This window comes from Neofelis nebulosa, chromosome 12 (genome assembly GCF_028018385.1).
Source record: "Neofelis nebulosa isolate mNeoNeb1 chromosome 12, mNeoNeb1.pri, whole genome shotgun sequence".
NCBI classification, from domain to species: domain Eukaryota; kingdom Metazoa; phylum Chordata; class Mammalia; order Carnivora; family Felidae; genus Neofelis; species Neofelis nebulosa.
Genome location: NC_080793.1, coordinates 13,635,433 through 13,658,052, shown reverse-complemented (window position 1 = coordinate 13,658,052; position 22,620 = coordinate 13,635,433). Strand labels below are relative to the sequence as shown.

At 47.2% G+C, this 22,620-nt stretch overlaps 1 protein-coding gene across 6 annotated transcripts in view; it reads right to left on the bottom strand.

Annotated features, from left to right (window-relative positions):
• Nucleotides 1-22,620, bottom strand: part of TTLL11 (tubulin tyrosine ligase like 11) — a 238,861-nt gene that overhangs the window by 125,524 nt on the left and 90,717 nt on the right. For all 6 annotated transcript variants that reach the window (XR_009251423.1, XM_058694269.1, XM_058694270.1 and 3 more), the window contains 3 exons: nucleotides 12,728-13,303; nucleotides 908-1,003; nucleotides 46-161 (listed from right to left, as the gene is read on the bottom strand). Coding sequence is in view for 5 of the 6 variants with exons in the window: in XM_058694269.1 (XP_058550252.1) it covers nucleotides 46-161; nucleotides 908-1,003; nucleotides 12,728-13,303 (788 nt within the window). In the remaining variant the exon portion in view is untranslated. The remainder of the gene's footprint in view (nucleotides 1-45; nucleotides 162-907; nucleotides 1,004-12,727; nucleotides 13,304-22,620) is intronic.

Sequence of the window (22,620 nt, the reverse complement as noted above, 5' to 3'; positions counted from 1 at the left end):
GCCAGCAGAGTTGATAGAAATAAATGATATAAAAAGTATACTCACTGGTTCTCTCTTTTCTTCTTAAGTGGGTCCATCAGGCGTAGTGTGTCTCTGATCACGGCCACCTTCACTTCTTCATCGACAAGGCTGGGGACATTTTCAAAGACCCCCGGAGAAAGCTTGAATGGGTAAGGATTCAGTGTTACAGCGGAGAGTGATTCAGTACCAAGTACCTATTAGCATTGGCTCCAGTGGTTGAACTGTTTGGCTTTGCTTATGTTCATCTACAGAAGGTAATTTTTTGAAGACTCCCTTTATGTTACTTTTACAGTGTCAGTTTCCTTTAACAAATCAACAAAATATGTAAAGCGGAAATACATACATAAGGAGCACTATGTCTTTCTAGTTATCAAAATCATACATGCTCGCTGTAGAAAATTTGGAAATATAGAATGGGTTAAGAAAATAAAAGAAATCCACATACTCCCCCCAAAACACAATATTAGTGTTTGGTGTGTTTCCTTCCAGTCTTTTTTTATGCACTAACCACTGTTGAATGTGCTATTTATGTTAGTGATTCAAGTATGTCGACATGGCTAAATCATATTCCTAGAATTTCAATTAGTTCATCTCCTGAGGCTAACTAATTAGTTCACGTCAAAACTGATGGAAAGGTTCAGCTGCCTCTGTGTCTGCAGACCTTAAAAATTGGAAGAATGGCATGCTGAGAAGTTACCAGGGGTCGGAGAGGTCTTATATTTATAGACTCTGTTCAGAGCTCCACAAAACTGAAACTATTTAGACTGGAACAGAAGTTCACTGTGCAAATCTGAGAATGCTGAACCTTGTTTAGCCGAGTGAACAGCATGAGAGGGCACGTGCAGTTGTATGGCAATATATTCAACGAGGCGTTCAAAATACTTACTTCTTGCTCATGTTCGATTCTCATGCTGGGATTTGCATTTACTTCCAGGAGAATAGGCTTCAGATTTTTCATCAGAAGGATGTCAAAGCCTAGAATCTGGGTAGGATACACATAATTCAAGATTACTCCCTCTAGCTACAATTTCTTTTCAGGAATTGAGTATGGTGTTAGGGTCATTAAGGTGACAATAAGTTCACACTTGGCCCCCAACCTGCACCTTGACCCTGGCTTCTCTTGTCCACGGCCCCTCTGCCCCTGGGTGTTCTTGTCAGGCTAAATGGACAGCAGAAAATTTCACAGGAACCTTGATGATGGGATGAGTTCTCCTGGTGCATTTCAGCAATATCGGTGACCTCTTTCTTCCTTAACAGGTTTTTTATTATGTTGAGGATCAGTAGTGCCCATCAATTTCTCCCTCTCCATCTGCTCTCCTCTATTAAGCTGCTTCTTAGCTAGATCTCTGAAAACCCAAGGCTACCTTTCATAACCTCAGATGTCCATCAGTATCACTTAAGGAGCCCTTTCAAAACCACCACATATCCCCCAGCTCACACCTACAAGTCAGAATCTTTCAGAGTAGAACCCAGGCAAACTAGTTTTGAAAAACAATGCCCCCCTGCCCCCCGCCCCAGTGATTTTGAAAGACGCTCCTTAGCTAAGGAAAGGGAATATTTATTAGGCACCAATTACTCCATGATGCACCAATTATTCATAATCTCGTTTAGTCCTCATGATGGTGTGTTTGAAGGAAGGATCCTGCTCTCCATTTTCCAAAAGAGAAACTGAGTCTCACAAAGGCCAATGGATTTCCCCAAGCTCGCCTAGCGAGTAAGTGACAGAGTTGGATTTCATACCCACGTAAGGCTGGCTGCAGAATTTGTGGGATCCAGTGCAGGATGAAAACACGGTGGGGAGGGGGAGACTTGTTCAAAAAGTACTGACAATTTCATGATGGTGGCAGCAGAGCATTAAACCAAGCACGGAGCCCTTCTGAGCACGGAGTGCTGTGTCACTGCACAGACCCACACCCAAGGCTAACCCCAACACCATGTGTCCTTGACACCTGCCCTTCCATCCAGCGTGCTGCTTTAGGTGAGGCTTCGTCTTTGGCTTCCTTCAGTTCCTCACAAGCCCTAGGATGGGGTAAGCCACCCTGTGCATCTTTCCCTCTGCCCGAAACAACCCTTCACCTGCATAACATCTCCTGATCCTCAAAATCACTGGTTCTAATTAGATTCAGACTCAAACCACAAGGACGTCAGATTCTCGGGAGGACTCTCCTTATCTCTCTAGGAGGTGATAAGGTAGAAAGCTTCTGACATAATTGACACAGTCCCAAAGTTTCAAAAAATAAAGTGGAGAATAAAGGAGAGAAAAAGAAAAAGATACAGCTGTATCCCCTCCTCTGAGGATCAAGCAAAAAAGATGAAGGGAAACCCATTTACTTGTCTATACAGAATGTGCATTAGTCAGACGGTAATTATCCAACTGTAGCCTCATTCTTATTAATGAAATCAGAGCCCGAATGACCATTTTTGGGGGTAATTCAGGATGAGGTTATTCTTCAGTGAAGGGCAATGAGGATGAGAAGTTGGAAAAAGTCACCCTTGCTCTATTTTTCTTTCCCTGGTCATGAAAAGAAAGGAATGGAAATTCAGTAGAAAATGTTACATGCATTATAGATCCACTTAATAATATATGGCAAGTGGCTATGAGTGATGAGGCCTTTAGGAGACTCTGGTGACATCATCAGTCTAACTGCAGACCGGGGCTGAGGCATGTGGTGTTGATGAGGCTACAGAGAACAGCGGGCTGTGGTGCCTGCATTTATCATCCTTAGTCATCAGCTGCTTTCTGCTACATCTTAGAAGCTTGGACTCGCTCTTTCTCAGCTTGGTGGGCTCTTTCGGTTCAATGAACAGTGGTTTCCTGAAAATAAAGTTATAGGAAAGCTGGAGAAGGCAAAACCTCAACAGCCATACTGATCTGCACCCACCAATGGCATGGTATTTTCTAGAACCTAAACTTGGGTGCATGTCGTTGAATATGTAGGGTCTTGTACAGAAATGCTTTGGAGTCAGAAATACTTGGCTCCAATCCTACCTCTGTCTTTCGCACTAGCTAGACAACTCTAGGTGCAGTGCATAGCCTCTCTGAGCTTCATATACCTCATGAAAAATGAGAGTTGACGATAGCTACCTTGCAGAGTAGCTGATGATAGAAGCAAAAAGCACCTATGACTATGCTCATCATGTAGGAGGTACTCAATATATGCCAGTTTCCTTTGCAGTTTCCTACCGATCCCACCAACAAGAAATGGCATTATGTAGCTTTAGAGTCCAGAAGAGCTCATTTCAAATCCTAGCTCTGCCTTTAATGTGCATAACTATGGGCAAGTTACTTAGCAACTCTAAGCCCCAGTTTCTTCATCTGTAAAATGGGAATAAGAATAGTACTTACCTTAGTTCATTCATTCAAAAAAATATTTATTGAGTGCTTTCCTATATCCCAGGAACTATTCTACCTTCTAGAAATATAGCAGTGGACTAGACGAGGTCCCTGACCCCATGGAGCTTACAATCCAATAAATAGTGGGGAGCCAAGACCAAATAAAAATAATGCAATGTAAAATATTTTGCACAGTGCCTGAAACATAGTAAGTATTTAATAAAGGTCATTATTATATTTTTTTCATGAATTCAAGGAAATATAGATTGTTTTCTTTTCAAAAGTTCAATGAAATATGTAGCACCAGTGGATCTCAATAAACAGAATAATGGAACTGGGAGGAGCTTAGAGTTGATTTTGTCATAAAATTCTGGAATAGAGCTGGAAAAAAATCAGGAATTTGGTCCAGTGTTTTTCAAAATGGGGTTCTTTTCTGGGGAAGCACTGGGGAGGCCAGATCAAAGCAACTTTTACCTATCTCATATACTGGATCCCCAGAGAAGAAAGCTTTATATATATACATATGTGTGTGTGTGTGTGTGTGTGTGTGTGTGTGTATGTATATGTAAAATATAATGTATAATATATATAATATACATATATATATAAAGCTTTCTTCTCTGGGGATCCATATATACATATACATACATATATATATATATACATACATATATATATATATATACATACATATATATATATATACGTATATATATATATACATATATATATATATATGTATATGTATATATATACATTTTTAAACTACGAATTTAGTCTAACAGCCACTTTATGCAGATCATAAAAGCAGCTTAGAAAGGAGAAAACCTCCCTCCAGTTTGGTGGCCAAGCAAGAATTGTGAAAAGGAGAGAGAGGACTTTTCAGTCACATGATACTCTGTCTTCATGCAAGCAATTATGTGTTGCACACCTCCTGCTCGAGGGGTACCCTGGGGATTCAAAGTTATCTTTCAGCCCTTTTAGAAGTTTCCAAAACAACCTGGGAAGAAAAGGATCCTGCACCATTACTTGTAAACTCATGCCAAGGTCCAAGCTACGTTCCAATGAGGGGGGATTCTCTCTTGAACCCTAGAACTACACATCCATCTGTATGCAGAGTAGTCCCAACTGGGAGGTCCCAGAGTCCTCAAATTCAACATATCCAAACTCAGTATTACTATCCAAACTCACTAGCCTCTAAAATGGTCTCAATGACCCCCACCTCGTGGCAATCATGCCCTTGTGTAATCCCTTCCCTTTGAGTGTGAGCTGCACTTAGTGACTTATTTCTAAAAAACAGCATAGGGCAGAAATGATGGGATGTCACTTTCAATATCAGATCATAAGAAGACCAGGGCTTCCATCTTGGAAGGCCTTCTCTTACTCTCTTGCTCACACACTCTGAGGGAAGCTGGCTGCTACGCTGTGGACTGCCCTCCTGGAAGCACAGGTGACAAGGAACTAATGTCTCCAGCCAACAGCCAGAGGGTGCTGAGGCCTACCCCCAGGCTTCTTCCCCAGTCAGGCCTTGAGGGGACTGTAGTCATTGCAGCCTTGTAGGAGACTGAACCAGAGGAAGTCCCCGAAGCCTAGATTCCTGATCCACACACACTGAATGATAATAAATGTTTGTGAGTTTAAGCCGCTAAACTATTACTTTGGGAGTAATTTATTACACAGCCAATTGATCATTAATACAGCACCTTTCTCTAAAATCGACTTTGCCTCCTGTATTCCTTATCCACCCAATTACACAAGTTAAAACTTTCTCCTTCATCTTTTACATCTAGCTGCTCACCAACTCGTGTACATTCTGCCTCCTGAAGAGCTTTCCAGAGCTGGCCCATCCTCACCGCTCCTGGCCTAGATCAGGTCTGCACCAGCTCTCACCTGGACTAATTTAATAGCTTTCCCATTCATTTCCCTGCTTTCGATCTCACACATCTAGTTCACCTGGCACAAGGGGCTGCCAGAGTAATTTTTCTAAAATGCAAACAGAGGATTAGCATTCCTCTGCCTAAAATCCCTGCCTGCAGAATGAAGGCCTAGGTCCACGGCATGTCCTACAAATTCCTCTATGACCTGACATCTGTCTCGCATTCCAGCCTTATTTCCTCCCCCTCCCCCCTGCACATCTTGGGCTGTAATTGTGTTGAACTATTAGTAGTTCTAGGATGCTTTACTGCTTTCTCCTTTATATTCTTCTACCTGGAAGACAACTTTACTGATGAAATATTTACTGAGCACCTACTAAATACTCCGTACTATTCTAGGCCCTGAGGATAAACCAGTGAACAAGACAAATGAGTGTGATATGGTAGGTGGAGGGGAGGGTTGGTGGTTTAGAAGGATAACTAGGGAAGGTCTTGTCATCCTATCGTCTTCTGGCTTCCACAGTTTCTGATCAGAATAACTTTTTGGTTATTCTTTGTTCCTCTGATCATAAGTTTGTTTTTTTTTTTATCACTGGTTTTCCACAATTTGATTTTGTTAAGCTTTGATGTGTGTGTGTGTGTGTGTGTGTGTGTGTGTGTGTGTGTGTCCTCCTTGGAGTTTCTTGAGCTTCTTGGATTGCAGATTTCTAGTTTTTTCTCAAATTTGGAAATCTGGGGCTATTTCTCCAAAAAAAAGTCTTTCTGCATCTTCTTTGTCTCTTCTGCTCGGGGAGCTCCAATTATACACATGTTGATATTGTACCAGAGATGAGTGAGGGTCTGTTCACTTATTTTTCCTGTCATTTTCTCTATTCTATTGCTGTGTCTTCAAGTTCACTGATTCATTTCTTCTGCAGTGTCTAATCTGCTAATCTCATTCAGTGAATTTTTCATTTCATATTTTGTATCTTTCTCTTCTGGAAGTTCATGTGGTTCTTTTTAATAGCTTCCATCTCTCTTCTTCATTAAGCTCATATTTCCCTTTAAAATGTCGTGCATAGTTATAGCAGCTGTTGTAACATCCTTCCCCTACTAGTTTCATCGTTGCTGGTAACTCTGGGTCTGCTTGTATTGGTTTCCTCCCTTGGTATGGATTGCCTTACCTGCTCTGTGGAATGCCTGGATGCTGAATGCTGGATGGGAATGGATGCTGGACACTGTGAACATTACAATGCTGAGTGTCTAGGTTTTGTTTTTTAAAAAGTGCTAGGCTTTTTTGGCAGTTAGTTATTTGCAGATTAGTTTGATACCTCCAAGGCCTATTTTTTATGTCTATTTATTTATTTTGAGGGGGAGGTGGAGGGCAGAGAGAGAGGGAGAGAGAAAATCCCAAGCAGGGTCCATGCTGTCAGCACGGAGCCCATTGCAGGATTTGAATCCATGAACCGTGAGATCATGACCTAGGCCGAAATTAAGAGTAGATGTTTAACCAGCTGAGCCACTCAGGTGCCCCCAAGGCCTATTGTTTAAACTTCACTAGGGTGGGTCTAGAGTAACTTTCATTCCAGGGAAGAGTCAGTCCATTAAGGCATAACTTCTCCGGAACCTCCACTGAATGCTCCTGATGACCACCAAGGATGAGCCACACTGGCTACTCGGAGTATAAACATCTCTCCCTGCTCTGTGTGGGCACCAGAAGTTGTTTCGCTTATCAGTTCACCGGTCACTCTTTGCCCAGAGTGACAAACACTCTGATTGACCCACACTCCACACATGGTGGCCTAGCACTCAGTAACAACACAGGGGTCTCTGCAGGTTCTGGAGCCCGTTCCCTGCTCAGCTCCCTCCTTTTCAGAATTCTGTCCACAGAATTCCAGATACCTCAGCCTTCCCCAACTTTGATCTCCAACTCTTCAGCTCATTGAGGTCACAGGGCTTGGTTCAGGCTCCTCCCCGCATCCATATCCAGGAGATTGCTCCCAGACAGGAAGTTGTGGCAACCGTAGGACTCACCTCAGTTCCATCCCCCACTTCCTCAGGGATCACAGTGCTGAGATGTCTGTTGTCCAAAATCTGAAACCACTTATTTCATGCACATTGTCCAGCTTTCTAGTCATTTTCAAAAGGCTGTTAAGTCAAGATTTGTTGTTCCATCATGACCAGAAGCAAAAGCCTCGAGAGGGGATGCATGAATAGGGACTGAATGAAGTAAGTGGGTAAGTCATTTGAAGAGCTAAGGAAGAGCATTCCAGGCAGAGGGAGCAGCAAGAGCAAAGGTCACTTTTGAACAACAGCAAGGGGTGAGCAAGAGGGACAGTGGTAGGAGATGAGGTCAGATAGAAAGACAAGGGACAGGTCATGTCACATCTTGTAGGCCATGGTAAGGAGCCAGGACTTTCAAGTGCAACGAGAAAGCCGTTGGAGAGTTTGCACAAGGGAAGTAATTTGATCTGGCATGTTCTGAAAGAATCACTCTGGCTACAGTGAGAAAAATAGGCCATAAGCAGCAAGGGTGGGAAACAGGACATCAATTAGGAGGCTACAGAGGTGGTACAAGTGCAAGGTGACCCCTGCCTGGACTAGGACGGCAGCAGTGGAGCTGGTCAGACGTGGTTAGATTTAGGATCTATCCGCAAGCGTTGCTTGTGTATTAGATCTAGGGAGGAGAGGAAAAGAAGAAAGCAGGATGGTTCAGGTTTTCCGTTTGTGGAACTGATCGGACGTCGTGCATTTACCGAAATAGGAAAACAATGGGAGACGAGGTTTGGGAGGGAATTCAAGAGTTTGATTTTGGACATGTTGGATGGGAAAGTCCCACTAGATGTCTGGGTGAAAAAAATGAAAGGGGGCAGCTGGATATACCAGCCTGGAGCTCAGGACAGGTCAAGACTGGAGATAAAAATTCAGGAGTCAACAGCACATAGCTGGTACCTAAAGCCACGGGGCTAAGTGAGGTATTTAGAGAGTGGTTGTACATAAAAGAAATTTCCAGGCACTGAGTCCTGGGAATCCCCAACACTGAAGGTCCAGAGGAGGGGCACAGAAGCAGCGGCCAGTGAGGTGGAAGGGAAAGCAGGTCACTATGGGGACCCTTGCCCCTTTCTGCTTGGCAAATTCTTCTCCATGCTTAAGCTCCAGCTAAAACAGCTCCTCCTCTGGGAAGCCCTCCCTGATTGGGCCAGGCAAAGTTAATTACTCCTTTCTCTGTGACAGGCCCTCTTACAGCATTTACGGCAAAGAAAGGTTAACTTGCAAGCTCACCAGCTAGGGTGGCTGGAAAAAGGAGCCGCTATTAGTTCAAACCCAGGGCGTCTGAGAGCAAACCCCAAGCCCTCGTGTGGCCTTAAGGCTGCTTCTGATCTCCTTCCTATGGGTTGCCTGGGGCTGAAGGCGAGCAGGAGGTCAAGAGGACAGAGAAGAAAGAGAAGCGCGTTAGCATTTAGGAAAGGTGTCTCCTCCAGACATCTAAGGGAAAGGATCATGAGCCGAGGAGAGAATTAGACACAGAGCTAAAGGAAGATACAGACCAAGCAACAGGATTGGGAAAGAATGTTCTTGAAAGCTGAGCGGAAAACCTTTCCTCTGCATGTGTTTTTCTGCCACATGAATCATCTACCCCCAGATGGACCTTACTGCTGAAGCCAGAGTCACACTGCTGCCCCCAAGAAGACTGACATGGGGATGTGTTGTGGCGGCGGAGGGGGGGTGGGTAGCAGTGTGGCTGGGCGATGACGGGGGCCGGGCTGGAATGACAGGGTTGCCACGTTCCCTAGGCAACAGATTACAGGAAACCTGCCCACAGCCTGAGCTGTGCCAGCAGCTGCTCCGGGCCACCACAGTTTCCCAAGTAGTTATTGTGGCTATGATTGGAAAGGGGGCACAATCACATGTTTAAGATAAATGTAATGTGGTTGGCTAGAGTCTATGTCCTGGAATGCTGCAGTGTGGGCCGGGCCCAGGCTACAGGCAAAGGGGGCTTCACGACAAAGAAATAATTTATTATACCTGCACAGCACATTATAGTTTGCAAAGTCCTTTGTACTCTTTATCTCGTGTGGGGCGGACAACAGCACTGTAAGGAGGGTGAGGAAACCGAGGCACAGAGAAGTTAAGTGACTTATGTAAGATCACACAGCAACTCGATAGCAGAACCATACCTTCTCCCTAAATCTCTGAGTTTCAAATCACTTCAGGTATTTGAGACCCAAACTAACAAGTGTTTTACCAAGTGATAAGAATGAAGTAACTAAGAGAGGCCCCCAAGGGAAAAAGAATAGTATTTTCTCAATCACTGTGAATCTGAAATGCAGGGTAAACCAAATTTCGAACACCTAACACTCTATGCCTTGTCGAAGTTTTTCACCTATAATACTTCACGCTACTCCTAAGAAGGCAGGTGGGGAGGTGAGTGTAGGCGATTCAGACAGGGAGACAGCAGCCCAGGGTGGTGAAGAAGCTTGCCCAAGGTCACACAGCTGGAAAGAGGAAGAGCTTCTCCTTTGGAATGTTACTTCCAGCCCAGGGCTCATCCCCTGGCCCCCAGGTCTGGAAGCATTTAGTGTGGTCAAGCAATGGAAAACAGATATGGGGGCTGTGGTTCCATTTGCTAGACGTGATCTGTCCAAACCAGTGGCTCCCTCCCTGTCTGCCCTCCAATTCCCCACAGCGTGGGCCCCTGGTTCCACCCCAATGACTGCCCCGTGCGGCCTGTCCACAGCAGGATAGGCAGCGAACAACCACTCTGGCCCCTCCCCCCTGCACGCTCACTGTGCCAGGGCTGTGTGGCTTGGCTGTGCATGCTGGGCCCACATGATACTCCTGGAATAGCTGTCACCGTCAAACAGATGTGACCACATGGTCCCCCGGGATGACCCCTGGATGCCTCCACGTTGCAACTATCTCCTGCCCCCAATCTTCTCATGGCTTGGGATAAGACGCGTTTTCTCTATTCCTATCTCTAAATCCTGCCCACTTACCCTTTCTAATGCATTAAGCTGCCTACCGGATGGCTGAGCTGGGCATCCCACCTGGGACCCAAAGCCTGAGGTCCAAGTGCCTAAGGACAGATCTTCAGATGACAGCCATCCCCTCCTGGAACTGATCACTGCCTGAATTGCCCTCCAAAGGGTCCCACCAGCCTGCCTGGAAACCCTGCTGACCAGTGCCCAGCCCCAGGGGCTCTCTGTTTGGCCTCTCTGTTTGGCACCTGCACCTGGGGACCAGCCCCCTCTCTTGCTATTGAATTAACAGCCCATCCGTTAGAGACGCTGCCCCACTGCGTCTCCTCTCCTTGCTCCACACCACCCGCTGCTCTCCCGCCTTAGACGGAGGACGAGGAACAGCCCAGACAAATAGTGTGTATTTACACTGGCATCTACAGCAATACACAAGAAACAGCCCCAACACCACACCTCAACATGCAGTGGAAGAGAATGTTGAAAAAGACTGTGTACTTTATGGCAGCGTTTTTATAAATCTCAAAACCAAGCAAAATGAAACAATATACTGTTCAGGGATACATTCGTGCATCACAAAAGGATTTTTAAAAACAAGGGGATGGTAAGCATAAAATTCCGGATAACGTGAGCCCAGGGGTGGGTAGGAAAATGGGATCGGGACAAGCACAGTAGTTGGCAATCTTGAACGGGGCGGGGCGGGGCGGGGGGTGCGTTTGGGATGACCATTCTGTTGTTCCGCTCCGTAGCTTACACACGTGTTCTGTGTATTCTATTTATACGTCGATTGCCACAAGTAATTCTAAAGATTAGATGGACAGGGTCCCAGAGGGTCTTGCTATCTGCTCCCCATTCTGATTTATCTGGTGGTGGGAACCTGTGTGTCTGCTGAGCGCCTGGACTCCAGCTTCCCCGCCACCCACTTCACAGACAAAGGCCCTGAGAAAACCCTCTGCTGTCACTCCCACTCCCCGCCCCCACCTGGGCTCAGTCCACCACACCGTGGCCCCTGCCCCGTCACTCCCCTGAAGACCGCGAAGCTCAGTGGGCACTTTCAGTCCTGGTCCCGTGTGACATCTCAGCATTCGCCGCTGCCGTTCCCTGCCCGCTCCTTCTCCAGGCACGCCTTCCTTGGCACTTAGGGTGCTTCCCCTCCTGATATGCCTTCTATGTCTCAAGCCCCTTCTTGTTGACCTCCTTTGCTGGTCCCCCCACCCGAGCCGCCTCTCCCTTGCCTGAATGGCGGTGCCCACAGAGATCTTCTGAGGCCCCACCTCCCTGCAGCCTCACGTGGCCTGAGTCACTGAATGCTGATGACTTCCCAGCCCAGCCCCGGCCTCTCGCTCCTGAACTCCAGGCCCAAATGTCCGACTGTCCACTCAACCTCTCCACTTGGATGTCACACGGGCACTTCAAGGGCATGGTCGAGTCCAACTCCTGACCTTCCCCACACAAGCCCGGTCCCCTTCCTGAGGTTTGTATCCATCCATCCGAGTGCCTGACCTCCTGGGAGTCCGTGTTGGCTCTCCGCTGCTCCCTCACCACCACACTCCCCCCACCCCATCTCCAGCCCAGCCCTTCCACTTCCAGAATGGCTCTCAGACCTATTCTCTCCACCCACACCGAGACCTTCCTCATCCTAGTGAACACCACCTCTTGCTTGTATGAAAGCCATCGGTTCATCAGCCTCTGCTCCCAGCCTTGCCCAATCCACTCTCCCCTCTGCCTTTGGTTTCTTCTTTGTAACGTGAGAACCTGAGCACGCCAGTCCCTGCGACCACCCTCTGGGGGGTCCCCTCAGCCTTCCGCGACTCGGCCACTACTGACCTGTCCAGCCTCCTCTTCCCTCGTCTCCCTCCAAGCTCTGCCTCAAACCCCACCCGCCAACCACACTGAACCTCTTTCAGTTCCTTGAATTGCCTGGTTGCCCCCGGAACACCGTCTCCCCCAGCCCAATCCAGAAATCTCCCGCTCCATCCAATTTCGGCTCCTGCGAAGCCTTCCCAGACTACCCTCACTCTCACCTAGAGGACGTTAGATGGCCCCACGATGTCACGGTGCCCAGTACATTTCTTACCCTACTCTAGCAGTCGCGACACTTTATACCAGGTGCTTCGTCAACCACGTGTCTCTCATATTAGTAAATTCTATGCCTCGGCCAGTGGAGACCTGACTTACTGTCTCCCCAGTACCTGCGACAGGGCCTGGCCCCTACTAAGCAGGTGGTAAAACATGCTAGAAGGGAGAATGAATAAATAAACGGCAAGCACTGTGCTTTATGTATGTTATTTCATTTAATTCTTACAAGAGTCCTTTAAGGGAGGTAGTCTCTTCTTACAGGTGAGAGAAGGGAAATAACTTGCCTCAAGTCACACAGCTGGCAAACAGAAAGTTGGACCCAGGTTTAACCCCAAAGACCACACCAGCACCCACCCCTGCCGGCCTCTGGCCATGCCGCCCCACCCCTCATCTCGCAGGAAGCTGGGAGCCCTCCATAGGCCCCATCAAGGTTGGGAACTCAGGTGGAGACAGGCGAGGGTTACCTGGAAGCATGTGGGCCCCGGCCTCCCTGCAGGGATGTCCGACTGGTAGAAAACCTTGAGCTCTGGAGTCAGGGCAATGACAGTCTTAATCACCAAGGAGATGATATCAGACCAGACCTTCTTGATGTCAACACCTTTGGAAGACAACCTACAAAGAATGCTAGAAAAAGTCCGTTTGCTGCCCGTGCTAGTACTGTCCGAATGGACAAAGTTACCACTATGGATGTTCAGCGAGTAGTTGGTTAAGTGCATAAAGATGTGGTGCAGATTTTGGGGGTTGGGCTCCTGATATGGCTCTGTGCAGAATCTGGAGAGTCCGTCTTTGGCTATATAAATCTCTAAGGGGTCTAAGGACTTGAGTAAGACATACAGACGAATATCAAACTTGAGTTTGTCGATAAGAAGAGGCTTGCAGATGTACTCCTGGACCACCGCTGGCCTGCTCTGAAGGGTCCCTGCCAGGCGGATGTCACTGGGGTCTTTAACGAGGTAGATTCCATCACCCTGACAACCACCATCAGGTTTCACAATAAAAGTGGGCTTCCAGGATGGGTCACCGTCTTTCACCATTCGAACCTGGCGGGGGAAAAAAGAATGGTTGCATTATATTCTGGACCCCCAAGTCAGCGCAAGACCTCAGCACATGTTTCGTGAATGAGTGACAAAGTGAGCCCTGCCTCTGTGAGCATTCACTGAGCACCAGGGAGATAATACTGTACTAGGTACCAAGATAGTGACCTAAGGACTGCCCTCGGCCTTGTCCTCCAGAAGGGGGACTGAGAGTCGGGCAGATCTGAAGTCACAGGAGCTAGGTTCAAATCCAGGGTCTTTGTCAGTTATGAAGTCTAACCGCAGACAAGTCATTTCACTCATGGTGCTATGATGATGGTAAGGAGGAAAAGGAAGATGGCGAGGAGGAGGAGGAGGAGGAGGAGGAGGAGGAGGAGGATGGCTAACACCATTTATGAGTGCCTATTATGTGCCAGATAACTCCACTAGGCACTGCACATTAGTTACCGAGTTTACCCCTTACAGAGAATAGGATTCTCTTTTTACAACATAGGAAGCAGAGAGGGCACAGCAGTTGTTAAGAGTGCGGGCACTGGAATCTGACTGCCTGGGCTCGATCCTGGCCCTGCTGCTTACTGCGTGACCTTGGGCGAGTTACTTAAGTTCTCTGTGACTCCCTCAGTCTGTAACATAGCAGTAAGATTGCACTGAAGAGTAAATGAGATAATGAACGCAAAGGTCTAAGCACACCGAACCTGACTCGTGAAAGGCAGCCACGAAGCCTAGCTATTCCTAACTGTTAAGGATGAAGTGATTTGTCAGCTGAGGGGTAGAAGTGGGATTGGAATCTCGATCAAGGACTCTACAGCACCTGCACCTTCCTCTACCCTGCCATGTCTCTGTTTCTTCCTCTTCAAAATGGAGATCTACAAACCTACCCTCACTGGCTCGCGGTAAAGAAATAAACTAAAATGTGCAAAGGGCCGAGCCTAAGACCGAACGGGGAGCTCGTGCAGGGAAATGTTCATGCCATCATTTATATCTATTACTCAGTTCATCTGGTAGACTGGGCCCATCCTCCTCCAGTCTGTGGAGATCTTTTTGAAAGTAGATTCTGCCATCCATAATGTCTGCTGTCTTCCCATCTCCAGGTCAGCAGGACATTCACATAATTATCCAGGGCACTTGACCAGTCCAGACAGTCAGTCTGGATCTGCAGGTCTGCATAATTCATATGCACCCAATTCTCCCGGACACTTGTCAGGTCCTCTGTGCAGCTGTGGACTGAATGGCGCGCTGGGGGAGGGGAGCTGGAGGAAACGCGGAGGAGGATGTGAAAGGGGCAGCCGGTCTCTCTGCAGCTTGTGATGTGCCGGACCCCAGAGCAGGCCTTCCATTCTGAACTCTGTAACTCAGAGCCCAGCCTGGGGGGCCGAGGAGGTGGCGGGCCCCAGCACTGGGCTCGCCCCAGCCCTCCACCTTTGCTGTGTAAGCTCAGCCCAGGACATCTGCACTCTGGGTTGTACTTATCTCTCTGGCCAGCCTATATTTCTAAGTGAAGCTTTTGCCAATTCCTTGGGCACTATCAGTTACTCCCGGGCTTGTAAAAGATCTTTAACAATGGAGAAACACTTAAAACCTTAATAATGGTCCACATCAATTGTTTCCCCTTGTCAGCAGGATTCGAGAATGGAAGTTCACGAGAGATCAATGCAAGCCTCCCAGGGCCCTCCACTGAGCCTTTCTTGCAACTGTGACCTTGACGTTTATGTAGTTATTTAATATTCATCCAAAGCATTCATACATTTGGCCCTTCACAGTAAATATAAGCATGCTGGAGAAATGGCAGTTATGGATCAGGAAGTGAAAAATGTCAAGTTTGCAGCGATGGATAATTTTTCCCTCTGGAAAGCTTTTACTATGCCAAAGATACTAACAGTTCAATATATTATCGGGAGCAATATTTTCTCCTTTGAATTCAGTGTATATGCCTTAAATAAATTAAACTACGTGGTCAATAGTCTCTGTCATTCACTGCATTACTGAATATTTCTTCTGCTCTTTGCCAGAATAGGACCATACAAATCATGATTATTAATACTAATGGGATCATTGAAATTTTAGAACTGGAAGGATCCTCAGAGATCAATGCCATCCAGTCCTCCCATAATTCAAACGGGGAAGCTGACCTAACTGGCTGGTGGGATGGTTCCGAGGAGGTGGAGGCTGTCTGACCTCACCTCAGGTTCTCTATGCCAATTTACCTCTACATCGTAAAATTAAGGGCCTCTTTCTCCCGAATACTATAGGGAAGGTTCTCTTAATGTGTCAGACAGTTGGGATCTGAACTCTGGCTGTACAATAAGGGGGCTGGCCCCCGAGCATGGCTTTCTTGGAGCTGTAACCACAGATGCTGAGTTTGCCAGGACTTCCCCAGTTCCAGAGCTTCTCTCAGGTTCCTAGCTTCTTACAACAGAGGCACAGTCTATGGGAAAGCCTCATAGCTCTTCCAAGTGGGGTTCCCATAGCCACCAGATCCTTCAGTGACTTCTATTTTTAAAAGGGAAAGAGCTTTTCCAGAATTCATATTCACTCTCCTCCGAGGTTTTACTCAAGGGTGGCCCTTTCCCTCCGGTTATTAGAGTCAAGAGCTAATGCACTGGTTCTTAGTGAACTCGAGGACCGGAATAAAAATACAGTCTATAACTAGGCCTCAGCCCGAGAGAGTCTGATTTAATAGATCTGGGATGAGACCTGGGCATGTGGATTTTGGAAAAAGCATGACGAGTGATTCTGATGTTCCCTTAGCTTGAGAATCGCTGAACCACTGTGAATTAAAGCAAAATACAATCTGGGACCAACCAAAGAATGAAGTTTTCTGCATTGATGTTAGCCTGAACGCGAGGAAGACCGGCACGTAGGCTACAGCTGGTGGTATCTCCAGTTTTACCCAGAGCTGCTGTTGGACGTGAAATCCATTATCTTGTAACTATGCATGGGTGGTTGAAAGAGATGCAAACAGGATGTGGTGGCCTGACCACTTGCTACTCATCCGGCCTAAGGGAAAATTTATGTCTTTTACTGCCCCCTAGTGGATATCTGAGAAATGTGACTGGGAAAAGACCCCAGTTCAAAATTCTGACTTTTAGCAGTAACCCGCTCTACTAATAATTGTCTTAAGGAAGCACCACCACAAAGAGCTCCCTCAGTAGACTGTTACGGTAAGATCATACTTTGAATGAACTCCTCTCTGAAAGACTGGGGCTGGCCAAGGTCACATTCCGTGTTCATGCTCTCGGTTCCTTAAATACATTCCACGTTGTTCTCCCTACCACATAGATGGGACTATCTGTCAAAATTCTCTCTCAGGATGTATAAAACTTTTAAAATTATGGGCAGCATGAATATAAAATCCTGTAAATATATATCACCAAAAAAAAAAAATCCATGACTTCTATACTCTTCATTGTGCCTTTTTGTATTTTCCAAACTTTCCATTAGGAAAAAAGAAAAAAACAGAGGAGTGTGGCAAGGGTGGGCAGCAGCAAGGGTCTCTAAATCTAAATGTACAAGGAATACTTCTCGGTGAACCGATATTTGTATATCCATGTTCGTATCAGCATGACTCATAATAGCCAAACCTGAGTGTCCATCAACAGATGAGGGGATGGACAAATTGTGCTATTCCCGTCCAATAGAAGATCATTCAGCCATAAAAACGAAGGAAATTCTGACACCTACTACAACATGGATGAACCCTGACATTATGCTCAGGGAGATAAGCCATCACACAAAAGGACAAACACTGAATGGTCACCCTTACATAAAGTACCTAGAGGAGTCAGAATTCATAGATACAGAGTAGAGTGGTTACCAGAGACTGAGGGGAGGGAGAAGTAGAGAGTTAGTGTTCGGTGGGCGCAGAGTTTCAGTGTGGGGAGAGGAAAAGAGTTCTGGAGACGATGCTACTCAACTATACACTTAAAAATGGTGAAGGTGGTAAATTTTATGTTATGCATATTTTACTGCAATGTTTTTGTTTTTAATTTTTTTAATGTTTATTTATTTTTGAGACAGAGAGAGACAGAGCATGAGCAGGGGAGGAGCAGAGAGAGAGGGAGACACAGAATCCGAAGCAGGCTCCAGGCTCCGAGCTGTCAGCACAGAGCCCGACGCGGGGCTCGAACTCACGAACCGTGAGATCAAGACCTGAGCCAAAGTCGGACGCTGAACCGACTGAGCCACCCAGGCACCTCCATTTTTTTTAAGTTTTTAAAAATTTTTAATAAAAACACGCAAATAAATAGGTTTTTGGTGAGTTAGGAAGAAAACTGAAGTAAAAAAAAAAAAAGCAGAAAATCTGATTTCTAGCCCCAATTTAGTCAGGTCATTTCTGATGGTGTGACCTTGAGACAGTCACCTAACCTCCTGGGCTTTGTTGTATTCACCTATAAAATAAAGAGGTCACACTAAGGTCCCTGGCTTCTGCCATCTAACAGGTTCTGAACATTGATTTATCTTGATATCACCGGAGTTGAAGGCTGTGTTACAAACACGCAAGGGACATTCATCAGCGGAGAGTTTATGCTGTGCCACCGTGAGGAGTGCAGCGGGAAGATCTCCAAGAGCAGGAGATCTGGATTGGAGATTTATGATGCACTTGAGGAAGTCGGCTGGGCATCTGGGGGAAGCAAGCTAAAATATTTTGAGAGAGAAATTCAGCAACTGGAATACTAAGCCACAAAACATCATTAGCAGCGAGGGCAGCTGAGAGGACAGTTGCTGAAGAAACACTGTGTCTGCAACACCAGGGAAGTCGAAGCCGGTTGGAGCGGTCCTCTGTCACTCAGGTGGGTCTGCATTCAGTCTTAGCAACGGAGACCCTTGGTGTCACAGGCACAGGTAAAACAGCTTCTGGAAGACAAGCAGATGTCACAGAGCGCATGCGTGCGGGGACCGGCCCCTTCCAACCTCCGCGGACCGAGCCTTGCTCTCAGGGCAAATCCCTACTCCCAGTGTTCAAGGTGATCGCCGAGTCAGCTGAGGACGAGGCCGTCCCCAGCGCCAGACAGGAAGGGGCAGCGTGGGAGGCAGACAGGTGACACCAAGAGGAAGAACCGTGCAGGTATCGTCCTGCTGCGGTGGGTCTTAATGAAAGCGGGGGAAACACAGACCCGTCTGGGCAACCACAAACCGTTCCCATGGCTGCAGAACAGAGAGCAGTGAAATGGGCAGAGTGCTGGAAATCGCACCAGTGAGGTGCTCGTGGGTCAGGCGCTGTTCTAAGCACAAGCACGTTACATTATCATCTCACTTAATTCTCCACAACGCTATTTTACGGTTCAGGAAATGGGGCCCCAGAGATGTTAATTAGCTTGCCAAAGGTCACACAGTCAACAGGGATACGGAGTCAGGATTTAAACACAGACAGGCGGGTTCCAGAGCCCATATCTATAGTGAACGAGGGAAGGATGTGAGGAAGGGGAGGGAAAAAGACCACGGCTAGGCATGGGGTAGGGCCTGACAGGGAAGGACCCTGAACTTCATTTTGGGGAGTCTGGACAATGTCTTGAAGTAATGGAGAGTCACTGCAGGGTTCTGAGAAGGAAACAGCCAAACTGGATGCGTCCTTAGAAACACCCCTCTGGCTGCTGCACAGAAAATGGCGTGGAGGGGGCAGAGGTCAGGAGCAGAGAGGAGGAGCCTGAACAGAGGCTGGCAGAGGGGTGAAGGGGGAGAAGGCAGGTTTGAGAATATTTTGGAGGTAAAATCGACAGAACTGGGTGAGTAGGTGAGGGAGAGAGGAGCATGAGGACAGCTCCCGAATGTCTAGGTTATGGTGGTGGTATTCCCAGGGAAGGGAAGAGGAGAGAGGTCTCAGGAGGCCCGGCGGAGATGGCAATCCAGACAGAGGAGGTTGGAGGGCGCATAGCTGGAGAGGCTCTGTGGCCCCCGGAAATGTCTGTCTGGAGCTCGGGAGATACATCTGGGGCCATCAAGCCCCTGGACGATGGCTGTAGCCTCCATGACGGGCCCAGTTACACAGGGATAGTTCAAGGGGGGAGATGAGCCCACCTGGGAACGAGAGGCTACAGGAGCAGAGGAGATCACAAAATGTCTTCTATTTATACTTGATCCCATAAGCCACTGGTGGATTTTCAACCTGGGGGTGGTGGGCACCCATACCAGTCGTCTGCATGAGGAAGATGGTTTGGAAAAAACAAGACCGGACGCAGGAAGATTCGGGGCTGTCAAAGTCTTGAAGGCCCGGGCTGGGCTGGGCTGGGCTGGGCTGGGGTGGGAAGTGAGGCACAGGTGGGTTCGAGGGCACCCAGTGACTGGATGCAAGTGAAGGTGAGAGAGGCGGCTTCAGTGGTATGGGAGATAGCACAGCCTACGGTTTAGGGAGTGCAGGAAGGCGAGCTGGGAGCTCCCCTCACTGACCAGTATTCACGGAGCCAACATGAGACTTCGTAACGTCATTCCTCAAGCCCCTTACTGTTCATAGGAATTGGACGCGTTGTCCGCTGTCTCATACAGATACATACTCGACTCTCGCGGTGGCTTTCACAGCATTAGCAAAAGTAAGAACTGCTGTCTGGCTGGGGTGACACTCATGACTCAGGTTTTTAAACTCAGACAGGGAATATCTTGAACTGGAGGATATTTGGAAGGGTATCCCAGTACGCTTCTCAGCCCAGTGGCTAGTGGGGAGACCACAGGCCCCACAGAAGGACCTGTACCTGCCACTACATGCTCACCCATTTCACCACTCCCTGGCTTTTGAAGCATTCCAGTTCCAGACACTTAAGTGCAAATTAAAAAAAAAACAAAAAAACAAAAAACAAAAACTCTGTTCATTTTATCACTGATGAGCATCCTGGGTTTCCTTGAATAGTCGAAAAGAAATGCCATTAATTACTCCCACGGAGTGGTATCGGACCACTCGAGTGTAAACCCTTGGCATGGCTTAAAAGGCCCTCCTTCTCTGGCAGGCTAGCCCTCACCTGCTAGAGCTGCTGCCTCATTTCTGTCCCCTCCCTCCCCTCTGTCCCACTGTCTCTCCTCTACACCCTCACAGCGTTTCCCATCCGCCTCCATCAGCCCCTCCCCTTCTTTGCCGGCAGAGCCGCTACTAAGCATCTAGGACCCAGCTCACAGGTTCCCTCTGAGCATCCTTTCCTGGCTTATCACCCTCCAGACAGAATGGCCGCTCTGGTCCTCTGTGCTCCCATGGCTGTGGCATCTAAACTTTCTACAGCACATCTCTATCAGGTTGTAATATCACCTGTGTCTTTAAGTTTGGAGCTCTCTTGTATTCCAGTTACGGAGTTAAGAAATGTACATTATGAAAGCTAAGAACACGGACGCTGCGGCCGACAGCCAGCAGCGGTACAAAGCCCAGTGTTGCCGCTACTTACTAGCTGGGTAACCCTCAACAATGTTCGTACCTCTCTGTGTCTCAGTTTGCTCACCTGCAAAATGGGACTAATAGGAGTGCCCCTGCCTTAGGGCTGTTGTGAAGATTACACCAGTTAAAGAATGTGAAGTGCCAGGCAAACATGGTGGGCTATTATTATTATTATTTATTGTTCTGTCTCTCCCACTTGATTATGAACTTGTTGAGGATGAAGACCATGCCTTTAGTCTAGTCACTATTCCCATACGTAGCGGGGTGGAAGCTCAATAAATACTTTCCAAAATACTATCAAGAAGCTTGATTACTATGACATGTGTGAACTGCAGGAATATTAGTTAACAGATATGTAGCTGACAGATTGCCAGATAAACCAACTTCTCCTGTAGAAACAAAATTACTTTAACAAGTAAGAAAAGTTTCCTCTAAACTACCATTTGTGGAACACATATCCTGTGCTATGTGCTTTGCAGCTACGATCTACTGAATTCTCACAGCAACGCTGCAGGGAAATAGAGGCTCAGAGACGTAGAGTCCCAGGGCCAAAGTCACACAGCTAAGAAACAGTAAAGTTATTTGAAACCAAGTTGATCAGATTCAAAAAGTCTGTGATCTTTCCGTGACAACTCTATTCTTTGGGAAAACTCAAAGCAGTTAACATGCAGGAACTTTTGTTTAACAGGCAAAGTATAGAAGGAGGTAGTTGTAGGAATACAGTTATAGCCAAGAGAAGCAGGATTCGTCTTGCTTTAGCTGGGGCCAGCTGCTGTCAGAAGAGTGATTCCAAACAGCCACAGAGCGGCCTTGTATCTTCATACCCAGTCTGGCCAGGCCCAGGAAGGAATCATCACCGTGTGTGCATGAACGCACGCGCACACACACACACACACACACACACACACACACACACTCTGTAAACAAAGAAACTGGAGACTTGCCCAAGGCCACACAGCTAGTGGCAGAGCCGGAACTGAAACACAACACCTCCAGGTTTCTTTTTTTTTTTTTCTGGAGTCTTGGAAGCTTGACTACCCTACGTTCTCCTACAAATGGACCTTGAGAGCTTGTTTGGAGGTTCTAGCAGGGGAGCGCAGCTACTCGTATACCCTTGACCGAAGAACGGTCCTCCTCTATCGGGGAAGGTCGTCCTCTTCGACCGAGCGCACAGCTTTGGGAGGGACACACATGGAGCGGTGAGGGAGGAAGGGGACACCCGCCTAGCCAGTCAGATCAGCCGAATCAACGCTGGCGATCAATGGGGTGACAGATGTCACAGCCCGATCGCCCTCACATCCATCCAGGTTTCTTTTTTTTTTTTTTTTTTTTTTTTTAAATTTTTTTTTTCAACGTTTTTTATTTATTTTTGGGACACAGAGAGACAGAGCATGAACGGGGGAGGGGCAGAGAGAGAGGGAGACACAGAATCGGAAACAGGCTCCAGGCTCCGAGCCATCAGCCCAGAGCCTGACGCGGGGCTCGAACTCATGGACCGCGAGATCGTGACCTGGCTGAAGTCGGACGCTTAACCGACTGCGCCACCCAGGCGCCCCCCATCCAGGTTTCTAACCCAAAGTGCTTTTTACTATATTTGATTCAGTCATCTGAAGAGGTCTTTTAAATTTTATTTTATTTTTCTTTAAAGTTTATTGATTTATTTTGAGAGACAGACAAAGAGAGCACAAGTGGGGGAGGGGCAGGGAGAGGAAAAATCCCAAGCAGGCTCCGAGCTGTCGGTGCTAAGCCCAACGTGAGGCTTGAACCCATAAACCATGAGATGATGATCTGAGCTGAAATCAAGAGTCACGCTTAACTGAGCCACCCAGGCGCCCCTGAAGAGGTCTTTCTTTCTTTGTTTCTCTTTCTTTCTTCTTTCTTTCCTTTCTTTCTTTCTTTCTTTCTTTCTTTCTTTCTTTCTTTCTTTCTTTCTTTCTTTCTCTCCTTATTTTTAACGTTTTTATTTATTTTG